At 38.4% G+C, this 17372-nt stretch overlaps 1 protein-coding gene across 1 annotated transcript in view; it reads left to right on the top strand.

The window, feature by feature from the left end:
- The window catches only part of LOC143021142 (neuronal acetylcholine receptor subunit beta-3-like), a 589791-nt gene that overhangs the window by 126026 nt on the left and 446393 nt on the right, over positions 1 to 17372 (top strand). The window contains exon 3 of the mRNA XM_076178431.1: positions 9399 to 9544. Within this exon, the coding sequence (XP_076034546.1) occupies positions 9399 to 9544 (146 nt within the window). The remainder of the gene's footprint in view (positions 1 to 9398; positions 9545 to 17372) is intronic.

Below are 17372 nucleotides of genomic sequence, written 5' to 3'. Positions count from 1 at the left end.
ATAAAATCGCCTGGCGGAGGTCAGAAAAATACGAGTAATCGAGGGCAATGAGAGTTCATCGGGATGGGGTACTTAACCTGAATAAAATCGCCTGGCGACAGACAGAATAAACGCACAAATCACCATTGACAGCGAACGGGTTTAGGGTCCCCATGAGCATGATTGCAAAAGCGAAGTCAAATTTGTAATGGGTCATAATAGGTCATGTAATGAGATTCCTGGCTTCCTGGCGGATAGAGGGGAATCCCCGAGAAACTAAGCGTAGGGGAAGGGTGGGGGTGGGGGTGGGGGTAGGGGGTGCTGGAGACGATTTTGGCAGTTCTGACGACAATAGAGTCAGGTCACCGGAAGAGGTCCTTAGTGGACTTCTCTATTCCGAGACGAAATTTACTGCTGTAGGATATAACGGATCTCGATATACCGGATATCGGATATAACGGACAAAAAAATCTCACTGGACAAACGCTCGTTATAACGGATTTTCATCAGTTATAGCGAGGGATCCTCGGTTATAACGGATCTTCGGATATAACGACAGACTCCTGTCCCCATATCGTCCGTTATATCGAGGGTTTACTGTAAATTCTAATCCTACTATTTTCTAATACCGGACAAATTTCGGGATATAACGGATTTGTCCGGTATTTCCATCGGATATAACGGATTTGTCCGGTATTTCCATCGGATATAACGGATCCTCGGTAATAACGGATCTTCGTCCGATATATACATATATATATACATATACATATACATAGTCTTTTATTGTAATGTAATGCTATTTTGCAGTACTGCAGTGTTCAGTGTTGAAAAAGTGAAAAGCTTACACCAGGAGACTATTAACCGCAATTGAATCCTTCTCCTTTATCCTGTTGATTCACTTGTGCTTTGGAGAAATCTCCCAGCGTGGCAGTGCTTTGGCACTGCAGCACAGTGGTTCAACACCAAAGCACAGTGAGAAAGTGACCTCTTGTTTGACCAAATTGAATTTCGCCAAATCCCTTTAAATTAGGTGTTCAACTAAATTCTCTTTGGTTAAGTATTTCGCCAAATCACTTTAAAGTAGGTGTTCAACCAAATTATCATGGGCTAAGTATTTCGCCAAATAAAAAAAAAGTGAAAAGCTTACACCAGGAGACTCTTAACCGTAATTGAATCCTTCTCCTTTATCCTGTTGATTCACTTGTGCTTTGGAGAAATCTCCCAGCGTGGCAGTGCTTTGGCATTGCAGCACAGTGAGAAAGTGACCTCTTGTTTGACCAAATTGAATTTCGCCAAATCCCTTTAAATTAGGTGTTCAACTAAATTCTCTTAGGTTAAGTATTTCGCCAAATCACTTTAAAGGTGTTCAACCAAATTATCATGGGCTAAGTATTTCGCCAAATCCCTTTAAAGTAGGTGTTTAACCAAATTATCTTGGGCTAAGTATTTCGCCAAATCACTATGAAGTAGGTGTTTAACCAAATTATCTTGGGCCAAGTATTTCGCCAAATCACTTTAAAGTAAGTGTTCAACCAAATTATCATGGGCTAAGTATTTCGCCAAATCCCTTTAAAGTAGGTGTTGAACCAAATTATCTTGAGCTAAGTATTTCGCCAAATCCCTTTAAAGTAGGTGTTAAACCAAATTATCTTGGGCTAAGTATTTCACCAAATCCCTTTAAAGGAGGTTTTTAACCAAATTATCTTGGGCTAAGTATTTCGCCAAATTCCTTTAAAGTAAGTGTTCAACCAAATTATCTTGGGCTAAGTATTTCGCTAAATCCCATTAAAGTAGGTGTTCTACCAAATTCTCTTTGGCTAAATATTTCGCCAAATACCCTTTAACTGATTGACTGACTGATGGAATGAAATTGACTGACTGTTGGAGTGATATTGACTTACTGTTCATCTGACTGACTCACCGACCGACTGACCGACTGACTGAAGAAAGACCTCTTGGAGTATCTAAATCTTGCAATACGGGCGACTGCAATATAGCCATATTAGATTACAGGAGTTACTTAGGATTTGGCGCGATAAAAGCTCCGTTGCGGAGCCAGAAGCTTGACGAATATCCAAACTTTGCCAGCAGGCCACTCGATCCACTGCCTGGAGGGAAAGGGAAAGAGGGAGGGAAGGGAAAGGGGAAGAAGGGAAGGGAAGGAAGGGAGGGGGTGAGGAAAGAACTTATGGAAGGTAAGGAGGGAGGAGGAAAGGAAGGGAGGGAGAAAGGGGGAAGGAAAGGAGGGAGAGAAGGGAAGGGGGGGATGAAGGGAAGATAAGAAGGGAGGGAGGGAGGAAGGGAAGATAAGAAGAAAGGGAAGAGATGGAGGAAAGGGAGAAAAAAGGGAAGGGAGGGGGAATGAAGAGAGAGAGAGGGAGGGAGGGCAGCGACGAAGGGACCCAGCCAGGGCCACCCACGGCCGCGCCGAAGGAAGTTTCTGTTTTTTTCTTCCTCTTTTCATTTTTGGTGCCTTTCATCCTTTCGCAACAAGAGAAAGCTTTTTGTTGCCGTCTCACTCGGTCCATTTCGTGCTAATTCCGTTTCAGATGAAGCAAAAAAAAATCCTTCAGTTAATCCTGGAACGCCTAGGGATTCTCTCGTAGTTAAGCCCAATCTCATGGTGGCAGTCGAAACGAAGATATAAATCCCCTTTATGACAATAAAGGAGTTAATTGACGCCCCCCCCCCTCGACATAGGCCTTGTAACCCAGCTTAAGTTCTTTTATACATTTATGTAGAAGGTAAGGAGCCTATGCCAGGAGATGCTGATTAGCTGCGGCCGAAGCCGTCATCTTTGCCTTGTTATGTGCTTGGACTTTTGGGGCAGGTCACAGTCACTGCTGGGAATCGGAGAGAAGTGCGGGAATCGAACCCACAACCAAGCCAAGCTTCTGATTACATCACTAGCGCACATCAACATTTTTCTGTGTTATATAACAATGTGTGGCGTTTCAGTATTTTCAATCTTGTTTTTCTTATGGGAATATACGAAAAAAAATGCATTTAAACTAATAAAAAACAATGTATATAAGTTATAGAAGACATGTGAGTCATACAACCAAGAATTGTTCAAGTGAGACATTTTCCCACACCTAAAAGTCTCATAACCCAACTTCCCACCCACGGGCGGATATTTTCCCACGACAAGTCTTAGCGAAATCCCATTGAAACCTATTTTTTGATGAATGAAAAATAAATCCATTTTGATCATTTGTGACAAATTGCTACAATTCGAGAGATAATTGCCGTTGGTTATTGTAATTATGCGTGATAATTAACATCAAACTAACCATGAGCATTGGTATTTTTACGTTACGCCCCTACAGGTGACTGATCTCCACAAAAAAAAAATGTATTTTCTTATTATCTCTCCTTCCTCCTAATGCCTTCCTTTAATCTCCTTTATCGCTACTTCTGCTGTGTCTTGCTGCATTGCCTCTGACTTAGGATAATGGGCGTGATACAGACCCGTCATCCACGAGGAACTAAAATGAGGCTTTGCTACCTCCCTTATAAGGGGGGAAATATCCTTGGGATGGTAGACAGTAGAATTAAAAACAAATATCTTAGAAGGTGAGGAGCATACGCCAGGAGACGCCTAGTAGCTCCGGCCGAAGCCGTCACCTTTGCCTTATGCTGGGAATCGGATAGGAGTGCGGGATTTGAACCCACAACTGAGCGCACAAATGTCTAAAATTGTATTTAGTTTTCTTGATGTACATTGAACGGGCTCACAAATATGGTGGCCAAGAGAGCGTGAACAAATAGAGACCCGCTCATGTAGAGAGGAAAATGTTACAGCAAGGATAGATGACAGAAGATTGATGGGGACGGTACACGTGGTCAGTCATGGGAAAGGTTGATGGATAGAGCAGAAAGGATAGGAAGTGGAACAGATAAGTGGGGCAAGTAAATAGATCAATTAATAAGTAAAGATTAAGTGAATAAGTGTATATATTTAGTAACAAGAATAAACGAATAAGTGATTAAGTAAACGAATGAATAAATAAACAAAAATAGATAATAAGTACATTAGTAAACAAGTACACGAATAAGCGAATAAATAAACAAATAAATTATTAAGTAAATAAGTAAACTTATAACAAACAAGTAGATGACTATACAAATAAACGACCAAGGAAACAAATACATTCGGATATACTTCATTAGGGAGCGAGCAAACGAATAATTGAATTAACGAAAAAACAAATAGATAGGAATAAAAGGATGATTTTTGGTAGATACAAATGAAAAATAAAGAGACATGAGGAAAGGCGAGGGAGACAGCTCGAGGAGGTCCCGGCCACCATTTGGATTGGAGCATCTTCGTGGAAAATCTGAAGAGACGGACGCGGGGAAACATTAGTTCCTGGTTGTGGCTCTTCTTGTCGTTGTGCATGTCAATGGTTGTGGGTTGTGAGTCAGGTTTTAGGGGTTGTAAGTTGTGGGTGTGATTTTAGGGGGTGTAGGTTGCGGGTGTGATTTTAGGGGGTGTAGGTTGTGGGTGTGATTTTAGGGGGTGTAGGTTGTGGGCGTGATTTTAGGGGGTGTAGGTTGTGGGTTTGATTTTAGGGGGTGTAGGTTGTGGGTGTGATTTTAGGGGGTGTAGGTTGTGGGTGTGATTTTAGGGGGTGTAGGTTGTGGGCGTGATTTTAGGGTGTGTAGGTTGTGGGTGTGATTTTAGGGGTTTGTAGCTGTAGTTTTAGGGGGTTGTGGATGTAGTTATGTTTTAGGGGTTGTAGATGTATCTGTGGTTTTAGGAGTTGTAGATTTACCTGTAGTTTAAGGGGTTGTAGATGTAGCTGTGATGTAGGGGGTTGTGGATGTACTTGTGTTCTTAGGGGTTGTAGATGTATCTTTTGTTTTAGAGGCTGTGTACTTGTGGTTTTAGGGAATTGTGAGTGTAGCTGTGTTTTAGGGGTTGTATATGTAGCTGTGTATAGGGGCTGTGTATGCATTTGTGGTTTTAGGGGGTTGTGGACGTAGTTGTGGTCTTAGAGGCTGTGGATGCAGTTGTTGTTTAAGGGGTTGTGGATGAAGTTGTTGTTTTAGGGGTTGTGGATGAAGTTCTGGTTTTAGTTGTAGTAGTGTGATGATAACGCTTAGATGTAAATGTGTGCATGAGAGTTTCAGATGTGGCTTGTGGTTGTGGTTGTAGGGAGTTGTAGCCTCGGTTGTGTACGTGGCTATAGGTTGTAGTTGTTGCGGTAGTTACAAATAAAAGTCATAGTTGTGATTTGCTGGAGGTTCGAGTTTGGGTTTTGGGCTCTGGGTTGTAATGGAGTTGTAATTGTGTGTATGTTGACTGCAGGCATGGGTTGTTAATGGTGTTGTAATTACAAGCCATTCAAGGGGATCAATACCCGTACCCCGGTCCTCGATTGATAACCGCCACCCGGTCCTTGATCGATACTCGCCCCCCGGTCCTCGAACGATACCCGTTCCCCAGTCCTCGAACTGGCAGGCAGATGGCACAACTGGCGGAGGCTTCCCTCCTACGCAAAATTATGTTTAATTTTATGAGCGCATAGTAGGCCTATGTATTTTTATTTATAGTATAATAATTCCCTGTGTACTGTTTATTAATTTACATATATAAAGAAAACAAAAAAATCTACATTTAACAGACCGACACACACACACACGCACACATATATATATATATATATATATATATATATGTGTGTGTGTGTGTGTGTGTGTGTGTCGGTCTGTTAAATGTTGATTTTTTTTTTCTTTAAGCGTTCGGTTGGAGTACAATACACCCACTGTGGCATAATCATTTTGTACACAGACATGTTTTTTTTTCGTTCTCTGTTGTCACTTTTCAAGTCAGCCTTTCGTTTTCTTCTTGTCTATTAATCTCGCTAATGGGCGTCTGGTGGAGAGGAAGACGACGCGCATGTGGAAGAAAACGTAACAAGGGGGCCTGCTTTCTCGTCTCCGTCGAACAGAAAATGGAGTGCGGCAGCTTTTAATTTTCCTTTTTGGGAGGAAGATGAAGACGAGGGAAGAGATTCACGGCCGTATTGATGCGGTCAGCTTAGTTCCCGCAAAGAAAGAAAAAATGTTTATTAACTTTTGTTGAATGTAAAAATATGTTTAGCTCAAGTTGATTAAAACCGTAACATGAATAGTCAAAAGGCCTTTTTTCTTTTTTCGCACAAGGATAGAAGAGCTGGTAAATTATAATCCACTCCGTCATACTTTTTAACTTTAACACACACACACACACACACACTACTGCCACTACGGAGGTCCTGGTTCGAATCCCGCCCAGGCCTGAAATAATTTCAGTTTCGCTGCGCTGCGGGTTGTTACTCCAACTCTCGTGGGCGGGGAGTTGGGTTTGTGTGCGTGTAAGGTCACAGCATTACCCATAGACCGGTCATATACGAGCTCTGGGCTCTCTTCCGGGAGGGAAATAGCTGTCGATCACGAGTCCAACACGTGATCCGAAGACCCTGGTGAATCTCTCTCTCTCTCTCTCTCTCTCTCTCTCTCACACACACACACACACACACATATATATATATATATATATATATATATATATATATATATATATACATTGTGTGCGTGTGTGTACATATATATGTCTGGGTAGAATAATACTTAGGCTTATGTTTTTTCAGTGCTGACAGTCAGACATGACTGTTAATCAAGTATCAGTACGCTTATGGCAATATCAGCTAAGTTGTAATTCTGTGTGTATCAGTTACTCCAGGCCAGGTTAAACAGTTTATGTCTACCTGTGGTAAAGAGTAGCGGGTCGGATCGCCTGGTCTTCGTTCTGGTTTCGACCTGATGCTGGATCCAGGATCAAATGTCCGCCCGGTGAGATGTCCCTCGCTTTGTCATAAAGAGGGACGAAACCCCCTTGTACAAAGTTGCTGTTCCACTGTAACAGGAATGATAATTTGATTCAAGAAAACACCATATTAGGTTAACCAGACATTTGTTAGCATGGCATTCGATGGCATGACATTTACAAAGTTACAGATGCGACATTTGGTCTCAGTGTGTACAAAGATCTTACTGAAATCCAAAAATGGATGTCATTGGATCGCAAGCTTCCTTCCTAAACTGAATCAACATCTCTATTTTACCAAAGAACGGGACATCTTCATGTGCATGATTCACGGTGCAAGGCATGACGCCACCCCCCACCCCCACCCACCCCTTCGGAAGACCTACTTCGAAGCACCCGGCTGGACTCAGCTCTCCAGCTGGTACCACTGGGTGCCGGGCATAAGACGTGGCGGCACGAAAAATGGGAAAGTTGAAAGAAAAGCTAAATGAAGGTGCTGGACAAATGGCGGACACTTGCGTCGGCCAGCAAGCCTGGTGGCCTATGTCCATCGTGTATGTGCGTGTGTGTATGTGTGTGTGTGCACTCCTCTTTTTCCTAGTATATTAGAACTTGTTTCTTAAGATTGGCAAGTTATTTGGGATGAGACAAATATCCTCAGCCCGTACAAAAACTCATCTAACACAATTGTAATTAAAATGATGTATGTAATCAAGTAATTTAATACACCAGTGATCTCGAAAACTATTATAATTTATGTAATATGATACATGAGTAAGTTCGCAAAATATTTTAATTAATGTAATCTAGTACATGAGTAGGCTTGAAAAAATAGTTTATGTACTTCACTACGGTATCCAGACATTTGGGCACACGACATGTGGGCACAGGACATTTGGGCACAGGACATTTAGGCACAAGACATTTGGGCACAGGACATTTAGGCACAAGACATTTGGGCACATGACATTTGGTCACAAAGTACTGGGTGCGACATTTGGGCACAGCATAATTCGTGCTGTATATTACGATCTCAAACCAAGAAAAAATAATAAAAGATGATTCTTTTGAACAGCAGGCATGAAAATTTTAAATTAGGCATGAATAATTTATATTAGTTGGGTTTTACTATGCCACGTGACGAATACAAAAAGATGATAAATTACTTAGTTTCCTGCCATCAACTTTCAGACATACATATGAGAATCACAGAGCATCAGACATGCATTGTTTCTGATTCTCTATGAATAAGAAAGGAAAAAAACCTGAAAAATATACAGTATAATGATGAAATAAAAATAATCCAAATAACTAAAATGTTGTGTAAGTGAGCAAAGATTCAATGATTTTATACGAATATCAATATATTTTTGGATGTGTGTCCTGTAATATGATTTAAACAGTATAATACTGAAATGACTCTAAAGTGTATAAAACAGAATGAAACATGCTACGCGATAACTGGCATTAATTGATGTATTTAAGATCATTTGGTATTATTTTGAATTACAACATAGAAGAATAAGAATGAGAATAAGATCTGCTTAAGATAGTATATATTCTAATTACAGTCAAATATCATATGTATCAAAATAAATAAATATATAAATACATCAATATGTTAAAATACATAGATAAACATATACTCTAGGAGGGATTCTGTCCAGGAGGGATATTGTCCGGAGGGATTTTGTCCGGGGGGATTGTGTCCAGGAGGGATTATATCCGGACACCATTCTAATTATACCTCGCATATTTTTTTATTCAGTAATATTTTGAGAATTTTAATTGCATCCTTGTGGATCAGTCACGTAGTGGTTTAGTATTGGAGACAAATCTCTCTCTAAACAAGAAATAATTTTAACTAATTCATTCTCTTATCCTCCGGACATTTGGTATCCAAACATTCATTCGGTCTCTCTCTCTCTCTCTCTCTTTTCAAATGGACATTTGGTCTCCTTGAATTTTTATAATGTACTATGGGCTTCAATTTGATTTATAGTTTCTCAAGTGATCAATATCGAAGGACAACAGATATTCAGATTCATGTATCATCTCTTCCCTAGAACCCACACGATGTTGCCCACAAGGATAGAATCGCTGTTTCTTTCTACGAAATATTTTATTATTCATTTTCGTCTTTTTCTTAGTTTAAAATATGTTGTGTATTATTTCCGGATGAGTCTTCCTATTCTAGATTTGCAGTTTTTTGGACCAGTTGTCCGTGGACGAGTTGTCCGATCATCAGTTATGTTTTCAGTTATTTTGATATTTTCGTTGAGCTAAATGATATATAAACAACTCGTCCACGGGCAACTGGTCCAAAAAACTGCAAATCTAGAATAGGATTCTTCCTGATAGAGTCAAAAGAAAATATACTCACCTGTACTAGGGTGTCTTATAGTATGAATAAGAACAAATGAGTTACATTCATCAGGTGATTTTTATCCATTTATATTTCATGTAGCACAACGAAAATATCAAAATAACTGAAAACATAACTGAATGGCACAAACAACAAAACACATGAAGTTCTTGACATTATTAGATGATGAACATAGTTCTCGATGTTCAATTAATACTGTTATTTGTTCTTCCGCAGGTGTACCGGGCCTCTGCGATGAGGCTGAGTACCGGTTGACTCGGTACCTCATGAGTAACTACGACAAAAGCGTGAGGCCTTCGCACAAGGCCTCGGACGCCCTCAACGTCACCTTCGGCCTCGCCCTCACGCAGATCATCGATGTGGTGAGTTGTCCTCCCGAGGTGGTCAATTGTCCTTTTTCTAATCAAGTGACCTAGAACACTATGAGGTTGTGTTGAATATGATGTCCTAGAATCACGGGATTATGAGGCATGCCTCCTTACAGTAGAAGATTCTATTCTAGCAAGAGAAAAATGCTGGAAAGATTACCTAAATATTTGGTCATAATACATCCGGTGACAGATTGTGTCACTTTGTGACCAAATGTAGTTGATCTGTTGGGCGGGTTTACATGGAATTTTGGAGAAATTAAAGTCTAAAAATGTCTTCAAAGGAACAAAATATCAGTCTCAAATGATTGTATATATACATATATATATATATATATATATATATATATATATATATATATATATATATATATATATATAAATACTAGCCAAATTACCCGCGCGTTGTTGCGGGCAAATGTTGATCATTTTAATTTTCACAGAATTTGTGGAGGAAATTTACACGTATCAATATAACTCAAGGAAAAGGTAACACAAATATAAGGTTAAGAAAGTAATAAAGAAATCAATTTGAGGAGGGAGACGCCCTTTGGAAATAAAATATTTTCGGCCGTAAGAGAATAATTGAACCAACCTTTTATTATCATTGAACACGAGTATATTACCGCCCGCGAAAAAACATAAAATTAAAATAACCAATATTTAAACGTTTGGTAAAATTATAAAATCATTTAACATTTACATGTTTTCTCCTTACAAAGGCAACATTAATATCACAAATATAAATAATTTTCATGAACACATACAATGGTTTGCTTAATCATAGTAATTTTTGTCACAAAATGCTAATCGTGTTAAGAGGGAATGTAGGATGTTTCGGCCACAGACGTTTCGGCCAGAACTCTGCAGGGTAGGACGTTTCGGCCAGAACTCTGCTGTGTAGGACGTTTCGGCCAGAACTCTGCAGGGTAGGACGTTTTCTGCCAGTACTCTGCAGGGTAGGACGTTTCGGCCAGTCCTCCAACTGCTGCTATTATCATTTATTTATTATTGAAAGAAAATATGTTATTAAAAGAATTAAAAAATATTTATATAATTTCAAGTAACGATATGTTTTGCACTTACTGTGTGAAAATGAAATGAAAATGCATTTTCACACAGCAAGTGCAAATGAAATGAAATTTATGAAACAAGTTATCTAAATTGAAATGACAATTAGTCTTCCTTTGAAAAATAACTGTGGACATTTAGTCATCGGACATTTAGTCTTCTGACAATTAGTCCTCATCTTCAAGATATTTAACCAATGAAAAAGGTTAATTGCTGTGATGGTCCATCACAAACGCTATATAATAGGCCACAAAACTATACCAGCAATCAAAAGCCGGAAAGCCACCTAAGAAACGAGTCAAGCGTAAACATGTGCAACTTCAGAATAAACTTAAATACTTGTGCGAGCAGCATCGCGATGGCATATCAAATGTCAATGATTTCCTCCGTCGTGTTGGAAGAAATCTGCGATCATGAACTGAAAATTTCAATAAACTGTGTTTCTCATGATGATATCTGTGCTAGAATGTTGACAAATACCGGTAATTCTACTCGTATTACATAATTGTAAATTTATTAGAGTGATTATATTACATTGTATTGAAAATAATATATATTATATGTGTCTATACATAATAAGAATTATCTGTACATAAATTTCAAATTTTCAATCGGTTTGTACAGTATAAAGGGATAGAAATACTCGTCGAGAAGAGACATTGTATTGAAAATAATGTATATGTGTCTATAGATGATAAAGAATTATCTATACATAATTTTCAATCTTTCTTTTTTTCTTAATACTGATGTTTTAAGCTGATTATCCTATTATAACTTAAAAATGGGGACTAATTGTCCAGAAGACTAAATTCCGAAGACTAAATGTTCACCGTTATTTTTCAAATGGAGACTAATTGTCAGAAGACTAAATGTCCGAAGACTAATTGTCAGAGGACTAAATGTCCGAAGACTAATTGTCAGAAGACTAAATGTCCTACAACCCGTGTTACCCTACCATACCCCTTTAGCCCTTAACCTTAGCCAAAACATATATATATATATTTTTTTTAAATGAAATATATTTATCCAAGTACCTAGAGTGATAGGGTATCAGAATATACAGTATATGGTTATGGGGGTCTATCTCCAAAACCCTAGGAGTTCTTGAACAGACAGACAAACAGAAGCTACTTTATTATAGTATATATATATATATATTTCTTTTTACTCCAGAATTTTATATTTTTGTAACAATCCATTTCCATTTTGATCTCTGGAAAGACTAATTTTACCTAATGATACGAATATCGAGGTCACACGCACAGGAGTACAAACGAAGAGGGTAGTTTATCAGTCAGAGAGAGAGAGAGACGAGGGTGGTGACAGTTGAAAAATAGAAATAAAAAGTAAATTATTGCATAATCTCCCCTTAATCATTTCGCAGTTTTCCATATAAAAGAGAACCCCCCGCTCATCATCTTATGAAAAAAGAGGGAGATGCGTGCCTTATCTGCATAGAGGTGGCAAACAAGTACCCCCCCCCATCCAACCAGCCTTGGGCCCTCCCTCCTCCTACTCTTAGCCAATTCGCCTGGGTGACATTACGCAATTCTATAGCCTAAACGTTGTGCGGTCATTTAGTCACATTGCATATAGTCACATGGTCATTTCGCCTTCAATTTTGAACCCCATGGACATTTAGTCACCCACTAAAATATCACAATTATTGATAGAATATATGTAGTTAGAATTGTATTATATAATGAAAACAAGTATAAATTATATGGCTTTAATCACGAAGAACCCACAGTCGGAATAAAAGGAAAATTAGAAGAAAGTATAACTTCTATATTTTTAAAATTCGTTTAAATAAGCACCTAAGCAATATGCTGTAATGACTCCCATTTCATTTATTCACTAATTATTATTTATTTGTTATTATTGTTTATTTGTATCGTTTATAATTTTGTATATAATTTATTTATTTATTTATCAATTATTTTTCGCATCCGATAGACCAAAAGGTTTCCTGTCTGCATGCACTTCCTTTGTAATCCTTTGTTTGTGCAGTATATTTATTTGTTTATTCGCATACTTATTTGTGCAGTATACCTATTTGTTTATTCGCATATTCATTTGTGTAGTATACTTCTTCATTCATGCTTATGTATTTATTATTTGTTTGTTTATTTATCTAACTACTTATTTATTCATTTGCTTACTTATTTTTTATCTATCCATTTATTCATATTCAATTTAATTGTTTCTGAAATCTCTTGTATGCAACTTTTATTTATGACCTGTTCAGTCCTTATGGATAGAAACTCTGGTTATTGTCGACGAAATTAATAATACAATAAGTTAATCGTTCAACGTACTCCCTGCATATAATAAAAGGTATTTGGAAACTACTACCTTGTCCGACTCTGTGAACTTCTAATGTTACCTTTCCCAGGGATGGCTGGATGTATAGTATATGAGGTTTGTCACCAAGGAGCATGTCATCAGCTTGTGTCTGTTTACTACGGTATTTGTTTTCTTATTCTTCATTAAGAATAGCGCTTCCTTCATGGGTTCAGTTACTGATGAAAACATGAATGCCCAGATCGTAAACGACAATGAAGATCTGGACAAAGCTCTCCTGCCTGTATCCTCGAAGAAGAAGAAGAAGTTCAAACATCTTTCAGGGGCTTCGATGACCAGAAGATTCAAGAGGCTGGGCATTCATGTTACCGAAGAAAACACGAATGCCGATATCGTAGACTCCAAGGAAGATATGGAGTCATTCGATGACAAGGCTCTCCTGTCTGTATCCTCGAAGAAGTTTGACCATCTTTCCGGGACTTCGAAGACCAGAAGCTTCAAGAGGAGAATCTTACGTCTCGTGTCTAGAAAGAGTGACCGGAAGGGGACTTCTAAGAAGTCTCCACATTCTCAGGCTTTGAAATACAGAAGCTTAAAGGCCCGAGTCGCTGGTTTCCCCTTCAGGAAGGGAGTTCGGAATTTCATTAAGACAGGAACACCCGAACGGGACATTACCCAAACTCCATCAGTACCGCCTCTGCCGAGGCCTAGACGAGCCTTTCTTGGTCTTCGGCAAAGGCAGATGACAGACTGGCAAATTGATTAAGGTTGATTACTATTCATGTTTACTATGTCCGGTGTGATGCAAAGGCAGATGGCATAATTACTATGGTTGATTATTATTCATGTCTACCTCCTCCGGTTTGAGGCAAAGGCAGATTGATTAAGATTAATTACTATGTGGTTTTGTCTCCATATTGAGTTTATAGTGTTTCTGTACCCGGCAGAACATGCCTACATAGGTTTCTGGTAATACCCTTCCTGAAATGAGTGAAAATCTCGTCAGGTTAACAATGCAGTTTTTCCGGATTTACATTTTATATTTTCCAAATGCCAGCACATTCGTAACAAAATATCACAAAGGCGGAGAATGCCAACAGGTCCATAACTATGAATATAATGAAAATATACATTATAACAACTATTAAACATGTGAAGATCAAGCAAATGCTAATACAGAGACATTTAATATAAATGATAATAAACACATTTAACATAAAATATCGGTCATTATGGCATCTGTCAATGTTTTGTCTATTTCATGAGTTTATAACTGCGAACTGCTCAACGTACCTCACTCCTACCTGATCATAGTGGAGGGGGTCTTAGGCACGTGAGTGAGAGGTGAGGGATCATGAAGTCTGATGATGATACATCAGGTCAACCCTAGCCGAGTCGACTTACACGGTGATGCCCCGACCAATGTCATTTGACTTCGAACCGTGTAGTGGGTGTCGTCTCTCTTCAGTGATGTGGTAACGCTTCGCTCCATCATGGAAGCTCAGAGAGAATCGAGTTCATCAAGAGATATAAGCCCATTCCTTCCAGAATGTACAAGCCCATCTCTTCACGGAGCTTCACCACCTTCCTCTACTCGACTTTTCAGAAGTCGATCTTTGTGTCACCCAATGGTACAGAGAACCTCTTGGATATACATCCGCTCCCCGAGGCCCAAGTCTTCTCCTGCACTACCTGGTCTTCCTGACAAGAAATCTTCACCGACGCCCAAGAAATTCTTGAAACTTCCGCCCCCCTCCCACTGGGGCCATTACTTCCAACATCGCCAGAAACGTGTTTCCGAAACCGGACACTTCATCAGGCTAATGAGGTTGTTCTCTTTTGGGCCACGTTGTAAGGAAGAGTCTTCCCCGAAGAGTTCTCCGGCCAAGAAGATCCCATCTTTCAAACTCCAGCGTGGCAGCAGGGTGCAGAAGGACCTCACGCACAGGCGACGTGTTCCGAAGAGTCTCAGAACCTTGGTGTCTTCCTTCAAGAAGAAGGATAGGAAAGGCGCTGGGGACGTCTTGCTGAGTGAGTCGTCTTTCCTTTCGTCATGTTCCACGCTACCTTCGCGTGGCTCTAGGTCATCGTCTCTTGCTACGGCTCAGCCGAGGTCCTCGACCACTCACTGGCCGTTTGTTCAGCAGAATCGCTCAAGGCGGTCTAAGTTTGAGAAGCTGTGCTGAACCTCATTAGTGATGTATGACCCTTCTTTTATATATTGATATGTATGTGTTTGGTTTATTTATTGATTTGTATGTGTTTGGTTTATTTATTGATTTGTATGTTTGGTTTATTTATTGATTTCTTTGTTTGGTTTATTTATTGATATGTATGTGTGTTGGTGAAACAAATAGAAGTGAATTATTTATTTTAAGTTTATTTTTCCCTTTGTCATTAAGTTGTATATACTACGTGCAATGCCATGTATCTCTCTCCACATCTTGCTAACCTATTATACGAGTACTCCATTACGATGAATCCGAAAACCCATCAAAGTAAGCAAAAAATTACAAAGGTGGAGCATGCCGACAGGAGACCTCTCGGTCGGATGCGAAAAATTTAAATAAATAAATAAATGCATAATAACCAAACAGATAATGATAGTAATGATAATCAAACAGACAAATGATAACAAAACGAAACAAATAATATAATGAACTACATTGCACTGCCTCTGTAGGAAGTTTATTCCATTCATTAGCTACCCACTTCCAAATTTAATCTATTTGAGACCATTGTCTGATTCTCATTCAATGTGAAAATCTTGTCACTTTTGATGTTGTTCCCTTTAGAATTTTAAAGGCCTGTCTGTATCAAGTCACCTCTAAGTCTACGCTCTTTTAGGGAAAACAGATCCATATGTTTTAGTGGATTTTCGTATGATTCATTTTTGATATTTGGGATCAGTTTTCCAATGTCAATGTCTTTAATGAGATTCGGTGACCATACGGAAATAGCTCATTCCAAATGTGGACGAACTAACGATTTATATAGCTTGTTAATGAGTGATGGACTTTTGAATTCAAAAGATCACGCAATCAGTCCTAGAATCTTATTTGCTTGGATGATTTGAGATCGTTACTGATAATGATGCAGAGATTTTTTTCACTTCATTTTTGTTAACGAATTTCCAAATAACTTGTAATCGTACTTAATTGTTATTTTTACCTATGTGCATTACCTTGCATTAGCCACTTTCCAGACCATTGCTGTAATTGATCTAAATCTTCTTGAATATCTAATTGGTTTAAGTGATCACTTGCCATTCCGCACAGTTTTGTATCATCATGAATAGAAGTGGCCCAAAAACGGAACCCTGAGGAACTCCACTTGTAACATTTTCCCATCTAGAAGTTTTTCCATTTAAAACAACTCTGTTTTCGATCATTCAACTAATTACTAGTCCATTTTAATAGGCTACCACTTATTCCGTGTGAAGCTAATTTACAAAGGATTACAAAGGCGGAGCATACCGACAGGTCGGATGCGAAAAACATTAATAGAATAATAAATAAAAACTATAATAATGTAAATAACAAATAAAATACATAAATAGATGCATAGGTATAGTTAAATAAACAAACAGGTCAATAGTATATAATAACAAATTGACATATAACTAATAATAAATGAAAATCAGACAGACAAAAGATATCAAAAAACAAATAATATAAGAAATTATAATTATTACAGGTATTTATCTAAATGATTCTTAAAGCTTCGAACTGAACTACATTGCACTACCTGTGCAGAAAGTTTATTCCATTCATTAACTACACGGTTGTAAGTAGTCTTTCGTGGGGGACGGTATCAAAATATTTTGCAAAGTCTAGATGTATTAAATCTATTGTTTATTTTGTCATAATTCGAGGTAACTGTGTTGTAGAATTCGAGTAAGTTAGTCACGCAAGAACGTTTCCGTCTGAAACCATGCTGGCTATCATTTATCAAACGGTTACTTTCTAAATGATGTTCGATAGCATCTCTGATGATAGTTTCCATTATTTTTCCTACGATTGAAGTCAAACTTATAGGCATATAGTTATTTGGTTTCTTTTTGTCCCCTTTTTTGAATATGGGAGTAACGTTAGCTAGCTTCCATTCTCTTGGGACATCTCCGGATATGATGGGGATTTCTTAAAAATAATTTCTAATGGAACAACAATCTCATTTTTCATTTCCTTTAAGATTCTTGGATGCCAACCATCAGGCCCTGGTGTTCTATTAACTTTGATTTTCTCTATACACCTTTTATTTTTTTCTTTTGTTATATTTACCGTAATGAGTAAGTTTACCCTAGACAGGTTTCAGTTTGGAGTTCACTTTGAGGTGTTTCGTTTACGAATAACGAGCTAAAATACTTGTTTAAAATATTACACATACTTTCATTTGAATATTCAAGTTGACCGTCAGCAGGTAATAGTGGACCAGTGTGATTCCTAAC

The sequence above is a fragment of the Oratosquilla oratoria genome, chromosome 41 (genome assembly GCF_046742065.1).
Source record: "Oratosquilla oratoria isolate Oo_2021 chromosome 41, ASM4674206v1, whole genome shotgun sequence".
Classification (NCBI taxonomy): domain Eukaryota; kingdom Metazoa; phylum Arthropoda; class Malacostraca; order Stomatopoda; family Squillidae; genus Oratosquilla; species Oratosquilla oratoria.
The sequence above is the reverse complement of the archived record's forward strand: the minus strand, read 5'-3'. Positions and strand labels throughout refer to the sequence as shown.